General features: G+C 36.9%; 2 protein-coding genes across 3 annotated transcripts; both read right to left on the bottom strand.

The window, feature by feature from the left end:
• Positions 1-334: 334 nt before the first annotated feature.
• Positions 335-3,782, bottom strand: LOC127791465 (cytochrome P450 72A397-like). The gene is made up of 5 exons (XM_052321363.1): positions 3,496-3,782; positions 2,653-2,870; positions 2,078-2,325; positions 852-1,242; positions 335-764 (listed from the first exon to the last, which is right to left on the bottom strand). The coding sequence occupies exons 1-5, from the start codon at positions 3,758-3,760 to the stop codon at positions 339-341; spliced, it is 1,548 nt and encodes a 515-aa protein (XP_052177323.1). The 5' UTR covers positions 3,761-3,782; the 3' UTR covers positions 335-338.
• Positions 3,783-4,765: 983 nt separating this feature from the next.
• On the bottom strand, positions 4,766-15,852 carry LOC127792237 (60S ribosomal protein L18a-like protein). Of its 2 annotated transcripts, none has more exons than XM_052322682.1 (4): positions 15,509-15,852; positions 14,344-14,419; positions 5,781-5,898; positions 4,766-5,119 (listed from the first exon to the last, which is right to left on the bottom strand). In XM_052322682.1, the coding sequence occupies exons 1-4, from the start codon at positions 15,720-15,722 to the stop codon at positions 5,048-5,050; spliced, it is 480 nt and encodes a 159-aa protein (XP_052178642.1). In that variant the 5' UTR covers positions 15,723-15,852; the 3' UTR covers positions 4,766-5,047. The 2 variants fall into 2 exon arrangements, with proteins under 2 accessions (XP_052178642.1, XP_052178643.1); XM_052322683.1 differs by having other exon boundaries at positions 4,766-5,101; positions 15,509-15,832.
• Positions 15,853-21,588: the final 5,736 nt, after the last annotated feature.

The following is a 21,588-nucleotide window of genomic DNA, read 5'->3' as shown; positions in this document are numbered from 1 at the left end:
CATCCCAAATTGCTGGATCCGCCCCTGGTCGCGGACAACAAAATAAATCTCTAAATTCTCATATTTCAAAATCACTTTTCACTATTCAGCTTAGGAAAGATACTTTGTACACACATATATATATATATATATAATATGCTTTATTGAGATGAAAAAATATGATTGTTGGGTGATTGAATTTATGCACATAATTTGTATCACTAGTCAAAAGGATATTTTATTGTGTGTATGAAACGCATCAATTGCAACCCTAAATGTTGGAGATTGTTCTATAATTTCCCCTCTCTCTCTCTCTCTCACACACACATATATGTTTTATATATATATATATATATATTCTAGATTTTCTCAATGATCAAGCGAGCACCATACTGAGGCTGCAGCACTGCACGAACGCACGGCGCATGGACGTAAGAAGGCGAAAGCTTGAACAGAAAGTGCCTTAGGATCTTTGCCATCGCCAGCTTTGCTTCCATCAGAGCAAACATTTGGCCAATGCAGATCCTGGGGCCTCTGCTGAACGGGAAGAATGTGCCGCGGCTCTTCGCCGCCTCCGGAACGCCGTCGCCGAATCGCTCCGGCTTGAACTCGGCCGCATCGTCGCCCCAGAATTCTGGATTGTGATGAACTGCGATGATCGGGATTGAGATAACGACTCCCGGAGGAAGAACATAGTCCCCGAGTTTCGCCGTTTTCTGTGTCGTCCGAATGAGCACGGGCCCGACTGAGTACAGCCTCAGAACCTCGTACAGAATCATCGTTAACTGCATACATATATATATGATCACAAAAACAGAGATAATCGTGCATGATTTGAAATCAAATTTGTGGGTGACGATGGAAACACTCACAAGTTTGAGTTGATTGAGGGCATCGAAGTGTGGTTCGTCGTCCCCAAAGACAGCCAAAACCTCTTGTCTAGCACGAGCTTGCCAGTTCTGATGAATGGCGAGCAGCACCATCGCCCAGGTGATCAAAGCCGAGGTGGTCTCCTGGCCGGCAAAGTAGAACGTTTTGCACTCTTCGATCACCTCTTCGATACTCAGCCCACTCTGCTTCTTGTTTCCTTGTTCCTGAATTTCCTTCAAGTTCGTCTTCAACAGTATTCCGAGCAAATCATCTTCTGCATGATCGTCTCCTTCCTGGATCGCTCTCTCTCTCTTGGTGATCACGTCTCTCAGTAGAGCTCCCACTTCCCCATGGATTTCTTTCATCCTCCTGTTCGTCTTTGTGGGCAGAAACCTTGAAAAGAGTTCATTCACATCAATGGCATTATCATAGAAGATAACAAGATTGCAAGTCAAGGCTGGCCTGATATGAGACATCAAACTTATACCCTGTTTGGCTATACCCTGAGAAATCATAAAAGTGTTTTTTTTTATATATATATAATGAGAATTATATATATAGTAAAATTAAGAATGATAAATTACATTTGAAACCTTTAAAGTTTCGTTAAATTACGAGTATTCTTTGTATTTTAGAAATTACACGAACTTTTATTTTATGGAGAAGTTTTTAAGAATTTCGATTAATTTTTTAATATTTCAATAGTGTCGCATGTAATATAAATTTATTCTCAAGAGTAGTTTGTTATCATTTTTGAAAAGTACAACTAGTCAGTGTAATTTTCTAAAAATAAAAAGAATTGAGTTAAAAATAACTTATGCAATTAAAAGAACACTTTTACTAACAACAAATGATCAAAGTAAGAATTTGGAGTTTTTATTGGAAAGCCAAAGCACAAGAAAAATAATTATTATTTTTAGACCAAATTATCTCAAATCTTTACATTTAATTAGAATTCAAATATTACACTTATTAAATATATTACGGTATGTCTCGTCTCTACTCAAGATGTATGCATAGATGAGTCGCAAGCCAAATCCCAAAACCTGACCCCTCAAAATAGTTACAGATTATCACAACTCGTAACCCACGACGTACAGTAACCCAAGCTCCTCTCAAACGTGTATAGCGGATCATCTATGCTATCTCGAGGGGTTCAAACATCTTTGATATTAGGTGATTTTTACTATAATATAAATTTCAATATAGTGTTAAAAGAGACAATTACCTCGATCCGGGGATATAAACAGATTGAAGAACTTGGAATGCAAGCATGGCTTGCTCCCTTTGGAGTCGAAAGATTCTTTCTCCTTGTTCGTAGTTACTACCAAACGCTGTTCGAGAGATCACATCGGCTGCCAAATTGGAGAAATAAGGCCACACATCCAACTCACAAGCTCCACCACTTGTTGACACCAATGCCTCCCATTTTCTTATCATCTCCCTACAACTTTGGTTCATTGCTAGTACCATGTTCTACAATAATCAACACAACGAAATCATCAACATAATCACATTTATAATTGTTTCCTCTATCACAATGCACTCTATATCTCTTATTCATCAATTCAAACTTACTCCAATTATTTAACATTTTCTAGATTCGTATATTCAAGTTCGTCCCATTTAATTACAATTACCTAAAATTATACGATTCCTTAGACACATTTTTAAACATAAGTCAACTGACTATAGAGTACACTGACTTTTTGTCGAGTTTTGCATATATAAACACACACATATTTATATGAACAAAATATTTTGATTAATTAGCAATTGAAGAAAATTAAGGACAGAGCTTACCTTTAATTTTCTAGGATGGAAAGCTGAGTTGATAATCCTTCTGTGGGTAGCCCAGCTCTGACCTTCCTGGACAAGAAGGCCTTTGAGGAGCAGCTTGCCAAGCGGGTTGCTCATTGGCTTCTGGAACACTTCATGGTTAAGCAAGACTTCCCTTATCAGTTTGGGATCCTCAATGTTTATCTTTGCCAGAGGACCAATCCACATAAAATAATTTTTACCTGAAAATTATTAGCCCATTAACATATTATTTGCAAGAAGCAGAGGAGATTAGTTCAAGATAATTGATCTAAACAGAAATTATAATGGTTTGTTGATGAATGTTCTCAGCTTAATTTATTTTAATTTTGATTAATTATAAACTGAGAAATTTGTATATTTTCTAAAAAAGAGGTGATCCAGCTGTACTTTTTAATACTGTTACCTTGTTACGATAGAGGGTGAGTTTTCACTGAGCTAGTCGAGCTTAAAACCACCTTTTCGTAACCACTTGATTGAGTTTGCAAAATCATTCCTAAAATTAATCTTATCAGACATCATTTCTCAAAATGATTCCCACAAAAATTATAAAGAAAGAAAAGGATTACCAGCAGATTTGGATCTACAAAAAATATATATATTAACTAAATTAAATACTAAAATCCTAATCAAGAGTTAATATTTCGTTACGCTGTATAATCAGTGATAAAACACTATACTAATATATTTTTTATGAGCCGGGATTCAAATCTCTTTAGGAGAAACTTCCTACATATTTTTTTTTTTTTAACTTACTTGATGTTGTTTTGTGAGTTATTTTACACTTATTACAAGTTTCCATCAATTATAGAAGAAAAAGAAAAATACCATAGCAGTTGGTGGATAGATGGTGGAAAGGCAGTGCTCTGGCTATGATGTCATTCGAAATGTCCATGGGCTTGGACTGAGCTTCTTTCTCGATTGTGATCATCTCCTTGGAGTCTCCATGAAAGAGCTTGTAGGGATTTCCATGGAAGCCCTGCTCTCTCAAGGTTCTCTCTAATCGCCTGGGCTTCAACCAGATCCAGTTCACCACACTCCATGCCCATCCCATCATCATCAGAAGAGCAACTAGAGCCAAGGAGATCCCCATTGATGATGGCAATGATGTGACTACTGTTGGGTTCATGGCAATGGATTAATGTCTAATGTTGTTGCCCTTCTGGCCTTTTAAAGATAGAGACATTCTAAGCAGTAGAGATAGAGATAGAGATAGCAATAAATGCACTTTATTACTTTTATTTTCTTCCTTAATTGATTATTACAATTTGAAGCAATCCCATATGAAGAACACCATGTGCTATTGTAGCACCTGGCATTGCATTCATTGGCTCCCAATAACCTTCTTGTTCAACTTCACCAATAGCCTTCAAAGCCTAGAAAAGCTTCTTGAAGATGTTATTGTGTTGGACAAGACTCTGGTTAGGATTTGTAACGAGTTGCATGAACTTAAAAGTAAGTAATAAGAGTTTATAAGATAAAAAAAAAAAAAAAAAACTCTTTTTATTTATAAAGCCTTAGCCAAGTGTCGACTCAAGTTGCTTGTGATCATTTGATTAGGGCTGACTCAAAACATAGGCTATTACTAAAGCCCATGCCTAGGGCCCCCCAAACAAGGTGACTCCAAAAAAAAATAGGAACACTAGAAAAAGTAGATGAGAGATATCGAAAAAGATGTTAGAGAGACATCGGAGAAGATGCCAAAAAAAAGATGATATAAGAGATACCGATAGAAACCAGGAGACCATCACCAACGATCACCTCCCAAGGTTCCACACAGTCCACTATCACTATCAATTGAGTTTAAAGGATTTAAGAGAATAATAATATTGTCGCAGTAGCCTAATGTCCATAGGGTTTAGGGCATGTTTAATCTTTTAGATTATTTTTTTGCTCATCTGTTAATTAGTGCCAGATTATGTAACTTTTTGTGTTTAGTTTACCATATTATTCATGTCTTTTAATTTGGTTCAAATTAGTGCCATTAGTCCTTTCCAACTGATAATATATACAAGACAGCAATAGCATTAAAAGTCTCCTCTCCTCTTTTCTATCTTCTATTGCATTTGGTTCCTCAATCATTCACATAACCAATTCATAAATCAAATCATAAACTCATAATACCCACAATCAATGAATGTGACAAATTTTGGGATATCATACAATCATGCACAATGTCAATGTTCTTCACTCCAAGCCTGTACAAGCAAGTTCGGTGCACAAATGAATTATTCAATAGTTCTTATTACAATTCAAAGTGCACAGGATTCACTTCCAGAAAATAGGTTTAACCGACGCCCCGGATGGTGCCACACTAAAGTTTGCAGATTACAGATTAAGACCCATTTGCAACATCGACGACAAACTGCTCGATCCCAGATTACCAGTCAACCTTTGTAGCACCAAAAAGGATTGCAACTGTCGCAATAACAGCCTGCACATGTGGAGCAGTCTGAGAATCGAATGGACAGAGTTATTATGAGCTAACAAATGGGGGAGGATTATCAAAGGATCCGCTTCACTATGATAAATAACATGACAGTCTAGTAGCAGAAAGGTGTTATCGTATAAGCATTAGCAACAATTAGTAAGGACGAGTATTGGCTTCTACCTATCAACCTGTACGTATGGACCAGGTTATTGAACATAATCTTTATGGTTTTACAGCATTAGAAAAAGGCACAAGAAATGCGACTTCAATAAATAGGTAATATACCCGTGGCAAACTTTGTAACTTGCCAGGTCTACAACTCTGCCTGGATCAAACTGGAATGACCAGGCAAAAACCTGAATTCCATTAAAAGAAAAAACTCTACTTCTATATTATATATATATATATATATATATATATAATAATTTGAAAAACTATACTTCATTAAAATGCCCTTTCTAAATAAAGTTAAATGAAGGGGGTTGGACATTAATAAGTTGCAGCACAGCACCTGAATAAGTTGTTATTTTACTCTAGACTTGTATTTATATATGGAAGGGAAGTCACACCAAAACATGTGAGGCTAAGTTCATGAATGTTCATAAACTAAAATCTAAGATCACCGAATTGGAGAATCCTGTTTCTGAAGAATTAAAAAGCAATGAGAAAAAGAATGACTCACAGCGATTGTGCAAGCGATATATCCAGGTTTCTCTCTGTAATCAACCGATCTCACACAAAGTAGAATGAATGCTCCAACATACCAGGGGATAGCAGCAAGGAAAAAACCAATGATAAACCTTCAGAAAACAGACAGCTTGTATCAACCATAGTGTTACTAAGAAGTTCCTCTAGACAGTGTATGGCAGGAATATGCATTCCCGTAAAAGAATATTTACAGAATCCAGAGTATAACATCAAAATCTGGCATATCAGGCTACTGAACTCAACAACTCTGGCACTGACATTATTATTGATTTCACAACAAAATTATAGGCAATAGAAATTGTGACTTCAGCACTTCAATCATCAAAATTGAACCTCTTCACATAAAAGCACAACATCGCAGATTATTTTCATGACTAAGTGAACTGAACACTACTTGCACACAAGCTGCATGAAAAGGGAAATACAGGCTCATATCTGGCAATTGTAAATGACTGATTCAAGAAAACTTGCAGTTATCTGAATAGAGCTTGGCACTACTTTGGTTTAAACAATGTATGCAAGGTAAGTGAAGATCATAATCTGGGTCTGGAAGGATTTCCTGAAAGGTATTGTTTGTGCCATAAAAAAATAGCAAGAAAGCATTTTCCAGGAAGAAGAAAGTACCAAGGGTGCATTTGATAGGGGTGGAATTCATTTTCCATCCAAATTTCAGAAAATTCCATCAAACAGTTTTTTTTTTCCATGGAATTTGAATTCCATCTTAGTTCAAAAAGTGAAGATTTTTCTTGAAATCAAGGAATTGGAATTCCTAGGGGGTGGGGTGAGAATTGGAATTCCATGGAATTGGAATTTCACTCCACTTTCCACCCCCCAATCAAACACACCCTAAGTTTACAGTGGAGTTGCCAGCAAGAAAATAAAAAATAAAAGAAGAATCAGAGTAAAATAGAGAGACCTACAGAACCACCAATGGTCCCTATCGTCCTAATTTATGCAGAAAAGTTGATAATTTAAGCTATATCTTGAAGGGTTATGCTCCTCTAAAGACCATATCATCCAAGACTATCATCATAAATGTCCCATTGTCACAAGCCTAATGGCTTATGTGTAATAAACTAGAGATGCATAGCTATAAGTAGTAATAACAAAATGGCTATAACAGATTGCATGTACAGGCGGTTTTGCCTAAGCCACTTGCAGGAATCAATTGTGATAACAACTAGTTGGGCGAGCCTATAAATGGGCATTGTATGTGAGGACCTCTCTCTATTTCTCTCCCTCTTCTTAATTCAAATTCTCCCTCTCTTTCTCTTCCTCAAATTCCCGATTCTTCCAGAATTGCCCAAGCCTCATACTCGAGGCTTGACAATTGGTATCAGAGCTAGCAGCCTCGGCAGTGTTTTTTGAAGAAAGTGTGAAGCAGACGATGGCGGAAGGAACGAGACTCAAATAATTGGAAACAAGAATGGAAGCACTGGAGTTCGGAATGACGCAGACACACGAGGCTATCACCCAAAGCAGGGAAGATGTGGCTGCAATGCGAGAAGGAATGCGAGAGGAACTGGCGACTTCTCGCGAGGATATGCACCGCGAGCTGGAAAGGCATAGAGAAACGATGGATCAGTTTGGTCAAAGGATCAATAGCATGTTTAATATGCTATCATCCTTACCACAATTCCGTTTGCCAACAGAATTTCCCCTGCGATCTGGAGTTGGTCCAAATTCGAACAGATCTGGAATACTCCCGAGACCTACAGGAGAAGCGGAGTCGGAAAGGGTGCAAGGAGTTGACATGAATCCTCAAGTGAGGGAATTTCAATTACAACCTGGTACTCACACGCCAATGCCAAGGCTGGAGATACCATTATTTGATGGGACAAGGCCAAGATGGTGGGTGCGCCAGTGTGAACGTTTCTTCCAGTATTATAATGTGGCTGAGACTCAGCGAATTACATTGGCCACAACCTATCTTAATGATACGGCTAATTCCTGGTTTCAAGGATGGTATAGGTACCAAGGAATTGGGGTGAGATGGATCGATTTTGCCGAAGAACTGTGTAGGCGTTTTGGAGAAAAGAATTTGGCGGATGTGATAGAAGAATTCAACAAACTTCGGCAAGAAGGGACGGTAACGGAGTATTTAGAGAAATTTGAAGAGTTAGGAGCTCTAATGTGGAACGCCCAACCATCACTTACTGAGCAATATTTTATATCCAGCTTTATCAATGGGCTCAAGGATGAGTTGAGATCCATGGTAAAGATGATGATGCCACTCACGGTTAGACAAGCCGCAGAAAAGGCCATATTACAAGAATTGACGTTAGAAGCTATCTACAAAAGGAATAGGGCCTCCTCTCGAACAGGACCGTTAATCAGTCTACCTCCTAGAGGTCATGCACGGGAGATAGGGGCGGCAGGAGGTACGGGTCCACCCAGAGGAAGTCAGCAAGCCGTGGCGGTCAAAAATCCCACTATGGAACAAAGGAGACAGTTGCGGCTCTGTTTCAGATGTGGAGATCCTTATAGTCCTGGCCACCAATGTAGAAGGCAGCTACTAAACATGGAGGGTGGAGAGGAGCAAATATTAGAGAAGGGGCAAGAAGACCTTGAAGAAACAGAGGCGGAAGTTCCTCAAGGTGATCCCGTCAGTGAAAGAGGGGAAATTTCATTTCATGCACTAAAAGGGGAGCATGCAGGGCAAATCATTAAGGTTGAAGGGAGAGTGGGCAGGAGAAGAATGATGGTGTTGATTGATAGTGGCAGCACCCACAGCTTCCTCAATGAAGCAACTGCCGTGGAACTAGGGTGTGCCTTGGTAAATACTTCTCCCTTATCGGTAACGGTAGCTAACGGCAACAAAATGTACAGCAATCATAAGAGTGTAGGGTTTAAATGGCTGATGTAAGGGGAAGAGTTCTCTACGGATCTAAGAATTCTGGAACTAGGAGGCTGTGACATCGTCCTTGGGGTGGATTGGATGAGGACAGTAAGTTCTCTGACTTTCGACTTCAATAAATTGGAAGTCACACTGGATTTGAAAGGCCGGAAGCTGACGTTAAAGGGGTGCCTCGAGGCAGAGGAATGCAAGATGATCACAGGGAAAAAATTACAGAAGTTGCTAATGAAAGGAGAAGGGCAGATATCCCAGCTATTTTCCATTCAAACGATAGGAAAAGATGAGCAGGAGAGCCCTCCCACTTCCGACCTCTTTGCAACGGTAACCTTCCCTACTGAATTAGGTCCATTACTTATAAAATTTCAGGAACTATTTGTGGAACCATGCACCCTACCTCCAAACCGTCTGTTTAATCATACTATACCTTTGAAACCCAATTCTGAGCCAGTAAACGTTCGAGCCTACCGTTATCCCCCTTATCAGAAGGCTGAGATTGAAAAAGAGGTCAAAAATATGCTCCAAATAGCCATTATCCAATCGAGTTAAAGCCCTTTCGCCTCACCCGTTCTTCTCGTAAAAAAGAAGGATGGTACTTGGCGCTTTTGCATAGACTATAGGCAGTTAAACAACCTTACCGTGAAAAATAAATTTCCCATTCCCTTGATTGAAGACCTATTAGACGAGCTAAATGGTGCTGCCATCTTCACAACACTAAACCTGAGGGCAGGGTATCATCAAATTAGAATGAACCCTGTCGACATCCATAAAACAGCCTTCTGCACACACCAAGGCCTCTATGAATTTCGGGTGATGCCATTTGGGCTCACCAATGCCCCAGCCACTTTTCAGGCCCTTATGAACCACCTCTTTGCCCCATACTTACGGAAATTTATTTTAGTCTTCTTCGATGACATTTTAGTGTACAGCCCCAACCTCAAACAACACCTAGCCCACCTGCAAACCACAATTGAAATCCTGAAATTTAATCAATTGTTTGTTAAACTCTCTAAGTGTTCCTTTGCAAAGAATGAGGTGGATTATTTAGGGCATATCATTTCTGGCCGAGGAATCAGCACCGACCCCAGTAAAATTGCAGCAATGTTGGAGTGGCCCAAGCCTTTGACAATAAGGGAGCGAAGGGGATTTCTTGGCTTAACAGGATATTACAGAAGATTCATACAGAATTATGGAGTGATCAGTAAGCCATTGACTGAATTACTCAAGAAGGACAACTTCGGATGGAATTCCCAGGCTGAGCAAGCTTTCAACACCCTAAAAAAGGCGATGACACAAGCCCCAGTTCTGGCGCTGTCGGATTTCTTTAAGGCTTTTGTGGTGGAAACTGATGCATGCGACATCGGGGTAGGCGCAGTGCTGACACAAGAAGGGAAACCCCTCGCTTACATCAGTCAAGCACTGGCTGCTCGACACCGAGGGCTAAGTGTGTATGAGAAAGAACTGTTAGCCATGATTATAGTTATCGACAAGTAGAGACATTATTTGGAAGGAGCCCCCTTCATAATACGTACTGACCATGATAGCCTAAAACACCTCCTCCAATAGAAGCTACATACGCATTTGCAAAGGAAGGGAATATCCAAATTGTTGGGCCTGAATTATGTGATACAGTATAAGCGGGGAAAGGAAAACATTGTGGCAGATGCTCTGTCACGAAGATCAGAAGTAGGGGCATGTGAGGCAATCACCGTCGTGGTGACTGATTGGGTCAAAGACATTACTGGAAGCTATGAGAAGTCTGAGTGGACCAAATCCCTCCAAACCCAATTAGCCGTGCGGCACACCAATGAGCAGGGATATTCTATGGCCAACGGGTTGATCAGGTTTAAAGGCAGATTGGTCGTCGGCAATGACAAGGAACTACGAACTAAGATCTTACAAGCATTACATAGCTCTCCACTAGGGGGACACTCGGGGGTTCGAGCTACTTATTACTGGGTTCGACAGATGTTCTTTTGGCCTGGCCTCAAGAAAGAAGTTATGGAATATGTGACAGCTTGCATGACGTGCCAACGATGCAAGCATGAACAAGTGGCTTATCCAGGATTGTTACAGCCACTGGCTATACCAGACAGAGCATGGGAGGAGATATCCATGGATTTCATCGAGGGCTTGCCCAAATCAGAGGGCCGAAACGCGATTCTAGTTGTGGTCGATCAGCTGACCAAATTTGCTCACTTCATTGGCCTCACTCACCCATTCACAGCCCAGGAGATTGCTCGAGTGTTCATTGATACAGTGGCCAAACTGCATGGCCTACCTAAATCCATCATCTCAGATCGCGACAAAATATTTACCAGCCACTTCTGGCAGGAGTTGTTCAAGAACTTAGGGGTGAGTCTACACATGTCATCAGCATACCATCCGGAGTCTGATGGGCAGACCGAAAGGGTCAACCAATGCTTGGAATCCTACTTGCGATGTATGTGTTTTGCTCGGCCTAAGAGTTGGGGTAAGTGGCTTTCTTTAGCTCAGTGGTGGTATAACACAACTTACCACAGCACTATCGAGAAAACTCCCTTTGAGGCTCTATTCGGATACCAGACACCTATAATGCCTACCATGACGGGTACCAATAGGGTGCGAACTAACGTAGCTGAGTATTTGCAAGACCGGCAGGAGATGATCTCACTCCTCAAGCAAGAGTTGGCCATCGCTAACAACAAGATGAAACAAGTCGCAGACCACAAACGAAGTGACCGAAACTTCGAAGTGGGTGATCGAGTCTTCTTAAAGGTTCGACGGTTCCTACAATCCTCTTTTTCTAAGGTCACCCCCACCAAGCTCAGTCTTAAGTACTTTGGACCATTTCTCATCTTGGAGCGGGTCGGTCAAGTCGCCTACAGATTGCAGTTACCTCCCCACGTGGAATGTCACCCAGTATTTCATGTTTCCCTATTGAAGAAGTTCATCGAGCCCAATGCTACTGTAAGCTCCGAACCACCTCCTGCAGCCGAAGAGGCCGACGGCGACGAGGAACCATTAGCCATCATCGACCGGCGAGTAATCCATCAGGGCCCCGTACCTCTCATCCAAGTTTTGGTTCAGTGGTCCAACCGTCACCCAGAGTATACCACTTGGGAATACCTTCCCCAGCTGCTAAGTCAATTTCCACGCACTGCTCAACTACTCACCTTCCTTGGGGACAAGGAAGCTTTTAAGGGGCCGGGACTATCACAAGCCTAATGGCTTATGTGTAATAAACTAGAGATGCATAGCTATAAGTAGTAATAACAGAATGGCTATAACAGATTGCATGTGCGGGCGGTTTTGCCTAAGCCACTTGCAAGAATCAGTTGTGATAACAACTAGTTGGGCGAGCCTATAAATGGGCATTGTATGTGAGGATGGGATCTATCAATGAATACATTCGGATCTTTCCCTCTCTAATTCCTCTCTCTATTTCTCTCCCTCTTCTTAATTCAAGTTCTCCCTCTCTTTCTCTTCCTCAAATTCCCGATTCTTCCAAAATTGCCCAAGCCTCATACTTGAGGCTTGACACCCATGTGTCCAAAAAATAGATTCAACGATTTCAAGATTACCATCATTAACACAGTATATCTTCAAGTCGTTAATTTCATCATTCTCCTACATTTTCTCCTTTCAGCTTCTCACCACCATGGATGGTATGTTGTTGGGGACAATCATTCTTCAATCGCCATGTGGAACCACTCCAAAAGTAGCTATGTAGTTAATCTCCTCAATCACCATTTGGCAAGTACTTGTTGCTCTTCTGAGGTGGCACTCATCTTGCACTAGCTAATGGTTAAGATGCTCCTCAAATACCAAGGCATTCACACTTGGGTTTTGCCTATAAATAGGCACTCCCACCCCTTATTGTATATGTGCCAAAAAGCCAAAATGCAAGGGTTATTGTGTGTGCGTGCTAAGGTAGTATTCACCATTGTTACCATGTGTGAGACGATTAAGGGCCATGGCTTCGAGGAGGGGAATACCAAGAGAGTGCACCTTTGTATGGAATGGTTTGTGGTTTATCCATGTAAAACCACCCATTTAGTAAATTATCCCCCTGTGCTAGGAACATGGGTGCTGGCATTGAGGCTAAACCACGTTAAAATCCTTGTGTTCTCTATTTTCTCATATTTTCTATATTTTTCATGATCTGATCCTAAATGGTATAGCATTTTAGCACCCAATACTATGGGATTGATTCAACTCTCCAAATAAGGAGTGGCTCAAAAACCCTAAACTTGACCACTCCCCTCGTATTAGAAGATCCCCTCACCCATATTAATGAGGATGGTCTCCCCATGACTGACACTGAAGCAGGGTCCTACTCTTTCCCCCTTTCCACTCATGATCCCTAGGGGCTTGTTGATTAGGGGTTAGGAGTCAAGGTAACATAAAAGTAGGTCCCTCCCTTTTGAGGAATTCACTTTGGCTAGCCTTGATAGATAGAATTGTGTACCAAGGAAAAGTGATGTGCAGGTTGTACAATTGGATATAGCGCCCACTGACTTGTGGAATGTTGAGAAGGAAACAACTCAAGGATGCCAAACAAGGGATCCACGTCTCATTAGGAAAAAGGGTGACAAATGCAATGCCTGCTCAATCATGGTCCCAGAGACCTCCACTTTGTGTTTGAAACAAAAGGCTCCTTCTCAGGTAGAAAAGATGATCCTCTTCTTTTTGATATCCATTTCTGCACATTGCCAATTCTTTGACTCTCTTGGTTTATTGATTCCTCTTCCTCTCAATTCCTTTAAACTTCTAGGCAGTTCAAAATTACCACTCTACTAGACTGCCCATTCTCTCACATTTATCTTCTTCTTTATTGGAACCTCATTATAAAAATAAGATTCAAGTGATCTCTTGTTTATGTGAAGAACATCTCTATACCTCCAACCGTATCTATCTATGGCCATACCTTTATAAGGCCATTATATCTAACATCATGTTTAAAGGTTTATACACTAAGTTCTCTTTGATCTTTCTCTCCCTTCTCTGTTATGACTTTCTCCATTTTATCCATTTGCCTTACAAGTGCAAATATTGATCTTCTTCTCACATGTCCAAACAATCTTAATTGTGACTCTCACATCTTATCATTAATAGGAGGCACTCTAAACTTATTATGTATGATCTTGTTTCTTGTTCTATTTTTCTTGTAAGGCCACAAAATCCATAAAATCTATAAGCATATTCTTAATACCTACTCTCATGTTACACATAATAGGTAGGTTGAATTTGACAGCACGTTTCATATTATTCTATTTTTCCGATTCTGTTGCCTCTTGTTGTCTGGTCAATCACCAAACTGTTTCTATTCTTCTTGTCTTGTTTTGCCCATAGATGACTTTAAGGAAACTGCCAAAAAGATGAGGGGGCAAGAAGTTAGTTGTTGTCGACAAGGTTACTGTTCCTCAACAGAATGTGGACAATTGCATCCTTTGTTGTATTCATATAGAAGTGACATCTTGAGACGGTATGCATGAAAGATTAAGTCTAGAGGAAATTCCTATTTTCTTGTGAAACCTCAATCCACATGTTTATAGGCAGGAACTTCATACTCCAGGAGAAAATATGCAAAAGCGGCCAAGCAAGTTTGAAACCAACACCATATCCTTCAACTCATGGCAAAAAGGCATAAACTGAGACCTAAAATCATTTAAAAATAATTAGCATTGGAATGGCTACTTACAAGACCCAACCCATCCCACAACCACAGCAACGAAGGCGACGTTCTCTTACAGGTGTTCCTTCAGCAACTGCATAACCTGAAGCAGTATCAAAGTAAATTAAATTAAGAAGCAAATACCTGAATTAATATATAACAACTCAGACAATTAAATTTACCCAAGAAAAATGGGAAGTTCCTAGATCATGTGGTTCAATTGCATTTCATTGCTATTTCAAAGGCATGACTGTTATTCAGCCAAAAAAGAAAAAAAGGCATCAACTGTTGATGTGTTGAGTCTGATTCCTTATAGTGGTTTAACTCTCCTTTGTAGCAGATATCATTGTATTTTGACTTCCCTAGCGGTGGATGAGGCACTGTATGGCATCATTTATTTATCACACGATCCTACTGATAGAAAAATTGTAACAGTGACATCTTATTACCCACTTCTATATGTCAATCTTTGTTGAAAGTTAAAACCCATTTTTTTACCTCTCACACTAATGAATTATATAAAACTACAGGACAATAGCAAATTTGGGAAGTGGCAAATGCAAGCTCGAAACTAGAGCTAAATTTGACAAGATGAAAGAAGAAACATTTCGGAATTAGATCAACCATAATTGAACTTGTGATTTGCCACATTCCACTGTTTAAGGCCTCTAACTAGAAGTTTTGTCATTTTAAGCTATTTTTCTTAGCCAAATCAATTTTTTGATAAAGTCACAGCAGATACAGTAGAGGACTTCAATATGATATTTTCTGTTTTTTGTTAAGATTTTCCATTTTTGGTAGCTTTCATAATTTTTAGCCATAATTGAGTTTTCTTTTCACTATGCAGCACAAATTCCCAAGTAATGGATACAGCTTGAGCTTGGCAGATTAAGATCAAGGAATTGAAAGAATTAAATTTTTCTAGATTATTCTAAGAATTAGCAGTTTTTAACAAAATTTTACACCTTGAGCTCCCCTAGAAAGCAGATTCAAGTTCCCTGCATCACAGTCGATGCCTTTCAGACTGAATGAACCGTTTTAACCTTATCAAGAGAATGCACAAAAGGAATCCTTTGCATCATTTTCCTAACCCTTTTTCAGCTGTTCAGATCTAAAGGGGTCAACATCGAGGAAAATTCCAACACAATTGCATCAATTAAGAAAGAAAGGGCGAGAGGCAGAGAATTGGGACCTGGAACGGCCTGATAGCCATGAGCAAAGTACTGAGGGTTTGCGGTGGCTCCGGGCGGCGGAACCGGCTGAGGAAAGCCGATTGCCGGCTGCGGAGGGTAGTTCGCGACACCCTGGAACGTCCCGTATTGAAGCTCCGGCGGCACGCCATGGTGGTGGTGGTGGTGGTGGGGATCGCCGCTGGCGACTCCTCTCTCCTTCCCTTCTTCACTCATCTTCGCCGCTAAGGCACTGAATTTTAACGATTCTGACGATTATGATGAGATGCGATGAGATCGAAGTCGTCTTCGTTCCATTGATACAGCTGAAGTACGTCCCGGCGCAAGTGACAAGCGCGTTGTTGCTTCGACTCGGACAGATCTGCACCGTACACGTGTACGTTGCGTGGAGCAGAGGCCGCAACCAACTTAGTTTGGATGGGCTTTTAATTTTGTAGGTTTTAAGTTAGATATTGTTTAAATTAATTATAGTGTATAAGTTAGGTAGCGTTTAAGTTGATAATATGTTTGAATAAATGTATTTTTAAATTATTAATTAATAGTTATGTGTTTAATTTGAAAGAGTTTATAAATTATTACAACTTAATAAAAATACGAAAATAGACATATTATTGAATGATGTAAAATTTTATTATTAAATATTAACAAATTATATATAATTATTAAAAATATATTAATATATATATATTATTATATGTATATATAAATGTTTATATATTATTATGTATTATTGTTGTTATATATATATACACACATATATATAACACACAGACGGTAATGAGAGAGGAAAAGAGGCGAAGCACGGACGAGGACGGGCAGCGGCCAATGGGGTGACAAACAGTTGATAGTGGCGAACTTGAAGTAGATCTGGGCAACAAACAACTTGCGACGATGGGAGTAGCAGTGGGGGAGATGGTGGGCGATGTTGCTAATAAGGGCGATTGCCGATGGGAAGCAATCGATGGGGGCGACAGCCGACGGCGGCAGCCGAAGGAGCTGAAGAAGAAGAAAAGGGCGGGAGGCAAAGGTTGATGAATAGGGCATGGTTGAAAATTACCAAAAAGATGAGGGTAAAATAATAAAATACTTGATTAGCTCAACTTCTAAATAAATAGCGTTTTGCAAAAGCCATATCCCAATAGCTTTTGCAAAACGTTATGGCAATAACGTTTAAGCTAAATAGCTTAAATGTTGGTGAGGTGCAACCAAACACCTCACCAACTTTTCTTAACAGCTTATAAGTTATTGATACAGCTTATAAGCAATCAAACCGTTTTGCCAAATGAGCCTTGAATCAGATATTTTTAATTTTGTTTTTCTACTGCGAGATAGATATCTCCAATTTTTATTTTATTTTAAATTCAGATGCAAACTTAAATATTAGCTCATCTAAATTAATTTTTTAAATATTTTAATTTTGATTAATAATAAAAAAAATTATAAACACTCAACATTTATCCGAATCGATCAAATTACTCAAATTAAATAGACTAAACTTTTTAAAAAATCGAACTGAACTAAACGAATAGTAGTTCAAGTAAAAAAAATTAAAAACAATAAAGTGCAACAAATTGAAGTAATTAGGGGTAAGTAAAATTTTGATTAAAGTGAAATAATTGAATTGAATCGACTAATTTTAGTAAAAAAATGACATCGTTTTTAACATATCTGTTGATTCGATTATTTTAATTTTTTTCAATAAGTATACCGAGTTGAATTGAAATGAAATAATCAATAAACTTAAATTTAAAAATTGAACCAAGCTGGTGTACAAATTGACTCAAACTAAACTATCAATTTTGGTTGGTTCGATTCGATTATTTCGATTTAACTAGAATTTTGCTAACCCTTAAATATGCTTTTTATATTTATTATTATAAATTAAATTTTATTGAATTATTAATTTGTCAAACTCTATTGACTGACTTAAGATACGTATTATTGCATACAAACAAAATTTACCTAAGATAGTCAATTTATTTTGGTCATTGGCAAAGTCAAATAATTGAGACAAAATGAAATTCAAATGCAGAATGTATAGATATCTGTCTGTGTCATGCCTCACCTAACAGCAATAAAGACGACCAACTGTACCCTCATCATCCGATGACACTATACAGCTTAAAATGGGTTGAGTTTGATTAAAGAAAATGTTTTTTTTTTCATAATATTTATGTAATAGTATGTTATATATTTATATTTGTTGTGGTTAAAATATAATAATAATGTTATAATTATGAAAAACTTGTAAAATAGAAGATAGTGAAGGATGTGATATGTCTCCCGCATGAAGTCTCTCGTGTTTAAGTTAGTTTCAGTGAAAAATAAATAAGCATTTAAGTAGTAATTTATGTAAAAGTTATTGTATACCTCAATCGAAGAGATTATCCCTATTTATGAAAATTGAGACCGTTGAGCATGTGAGTATTTTGAGATTGTCTATTATGAATTTTCAAAAAAAGATCTCAAAAGTTATTTGATATATTTTCATCGTGTCATTCTATAAACCTTATAAATGCTTGTAGAAGGGTTTCTTAGGAAATAGCTAGTAGAAACTCTCAGGAGAGTCTTATGGAAACTATTTTGTTGAAAAGGTCTCCGAAGTCTCCTTCTTTGAGATTCTTTCTCTTAAACTTATCTTGAAGCTAAATCTATTTTTTTTAGTACAAAAATATTAATATGATATAAAATATAATATATTAACATATATAAGTATTATTAAAAATATTATAACTAAATATTTAAATATTCGAGCTTCCATGCAATGCTAAATGAATTCAATGGCTATTTAGGGTATATGTTAATGTGTATTTAATGTATACTTTTATTAGTTGATAAATATTTTTTCAATCAATAAATGTATTTGAATACTATAAATAAAGTAAATTAAGTACACTTTAATAAGTATCAACAACACTCGTGAATGAAACCTTGTGTTGTGTCCAAGAAATCGAACCCATGCCCAAGGATAGGTCCAAGCCCAAAGAAGAAGGCCCAAAAGCTTATCGAAAAAAGAATCTACATAAACAAATCATAGGTACATGAAAGGGATATCGATCAAGTAATCTAAATCGAATAATTAAGATCAATAAATCAAGTGACCTCATCCTTCGAGGCCTTTGAGAGACACTCTCGAGAATTCATGCGTTATTCGACTACTATTATTTGAGAGTCTTTTGCGTGTTACACAGACTCAAAAGCTTTCTCCCAACCATGCGATAAACTTTTCTAAGAGACCATAAACCTTGAGAGACTTGATCTCTAAACATCGTTGATGCAAGATCGTGAAGAACAAAGTCTATTTTACGTTCGATATTCTCACTTACAAATTCAGAAGAAAGTCCAAAATGCCAACCAAAGATTGTGACTCTCCTTCCATCTACTAGTCTCATCTCCTTATAAATAAAATACTCATCCTCTAGTAATAATAGGTTCACAACTTTACTTAAACTATAACTTTATTTGCTTTTTATATTCTATACTTTAAACAAGAGACTAATTTAAGTATTAAATGATCTACACAAGAGACTCACCAGCACCCCTAACTAGTTTCTTTCTATGTAAATCTCCCGAATACTACACCTGAAACACCTATTTGTTGCAAATAAATTTATTGTTATACCTTAACAATATTTTATAAAAATAAGAACAAATAATATATCAATAATTTTTTATAATAAAACTAATCGTCATTGTTTTTAAGGGCAATGGTTGGGAATTAGTTAAATAATATAAATATACTTTATTTTTAAATAATATATATTTATTGTATCTCACGTTTAACATTTAAATAATTCAATTAGTTAATTAATTGATCCAAAACAAACTATGCATTCATCAAGGCCAACAGAATTATTTGGACATTAAAAATAAGATATAATTAATTTACATCATTAATATTACTTATATGTTATTATCATTAATAAAAGATAGAATTTAGTGTCATAAATGTATTGTTAACGTGAATACATGATAAGATTACCCAACTGTTATGCAAAAGGTGGCTTAGAACTTTGAGCTGCCTGGGGCAGCTCTTATCCAACAATCAAAGCCATGGGCCACGGCATTGGGCCACTGTTATCCACTCCCTTTGAATATCTCCTCCACGCAATTAATGCCGTGCGTTTGTGTCACATCCACACACGGTCAAGCTTCCGCTCCCATCTGAATAAAATTACACTACTTGCCCCCCAAATATCGTCCAATTAGTAAAATTCTTAATTTTTTTTAAAATAATGAAAATTTGATTTTCATATAAATAAAAATATTTCATTTGATAAAAATTATCGCGTGTCTCTTAATAATATATAAATTTATAACCATATTTAATTTACCCAAAAATTAAATCAAAAGAGAAAACTAATATATTTCAAGACTAGACGAGCAAAGTGGGACAAAAATGACATTACCTTGCATAGCCACGTAGGCTCATGTAGGTGGACCCGTGTGGGTCGGTTTCTTGGATGTTAAGCATCATCAAACAAGCGCCAAGATCCGGTGCAAAACGGTGCACCGGACGCGTTTGCAGTCAACGATCCGTTTTCTGCCACGCCACTAGGCAAGACTTTCATTGCTGAGTGGCCCAGCATTATTCGCGACATCGTCCTCTATTGCGGTAATGGGTGCAAGTAGCGGAATGTTGCATGCTATTTGCCGACTCGGTGAGAGATGGTAGCCTGTGGTCGGCATACCGTAATATCGTAAGTCATTCATAGATTGAAAATCTTTTATGAAATTTTAAATTTTTTTAATTATCTTCAAAAATTATTTTAAAAATACATTATGAAATTTTATTTTTATAATTTTATTTATAAAAAAATCTTATATATATTTTTTTATTTATGCATTTCCCTTGCATTTATGTTTTTTATTTTTTAAAAAAATATTATTTTTTTATTTTTGTTTCGTATCATTTATCGTTTCTATTTTTGTGCAACCTAAAAAATTATAAGATTAAGATATGAAAAAATAAGATGCCCAATGATGTGATCATAAGCTTTTTTTTAAATTTTATATAATTTTAAATTAAAACCAATTGTATTTGGGTTTAAGAAATTAAATTTAGAATGTATTTAATTATTAAATAAAATCAAACTAATCCGATTCATTTAAGTTCAGTTTGGATCTTAATCCAAAAATTTATCAAATTATATATAAATCGAATCACATACATCATTACTTAAAATAATAATTAAATTTAAATTTATAGATAAATTTGATTTTGCATTCATCTTCATTCAAATAGTGGAATATATAAATGATTAATTTTTCATTAAGATTTTTTATTTTTTTTATATTTATGAGCTCTTCTATTAACATTGAGAGCTCATTTTTAGATAGAAGAGGAGACTTAATTTTATTTTTGTATAGAGTTTAGGTTGCATAGAAATAAAAATGAGAAATTGATAAAAATAAAAATAAAAATAAAAATAAAAATAAAAATAAAAATATTTTAAAAAAATAAAAATAATTTTTTTAAAAAATGTGTAAATAAATAAAATGTAGGGGTCTTTTTTAAATATAATTTTTTATATATAAATTACAAAAAATAATTATTTAATCAAACAAAAACATAAATTTAATCATCAATTCAACAAAAATAAATAAAAATTAATTTTGTCTCTAACATGGTCATCTATATAACAGAAATAAAATTGTTTCCATATTTAATGTAATCGTGGAATATAAAAGGGTTTTTAACATTTTTTTAATATTACAAAATGACTTAAAAATATTTTTAAAATTATGAAAAATAAATCGGAAAAGTTTTTTAGGATTTCTTAGTATTTTGGGATAAAAAATATTTTAAAAACATTGAAATGACACTATTTTTGTATTTTCTTGCATCAAAATATAAAATTTCATTAAATTTTTTTATTAGTGACCTAATAAAATCTACGACCTACACTAATAATTCGGTCCACAGCACAAAATTTAAAGTATTACTCCCTTTATTTACATTAATTATTTATGAACTATGAAATATTTTATAATAGACTATTTTATCTTCATCTGATTTAATTTAAATAATAAAACTCACTATGGTAGGAGCCACTTAATTGCCATTTGCCAGCGTACCATC

The sequence above is a fragment of the Diospyros lotus genome, chromosome 15 (assembly GCF_014633365.1).
Source record: "Diospyros lotus cultivar Yz01 chromosome 15, ASM1463336v1, whole genome shotgun sequence".
Classification (NCBI taxonomy): Eukaryota; Viridiplantae; Streptophyta; class Magnoliopsida; order Ericales; family Ebenaceae; genus Diospyros; species Diospyros lotus.
The sequence above is the reverse complement of the archived record's forward strand: the minus strand, read 5'-3'. Positions and strand labels throughout refer to the sequence as shown.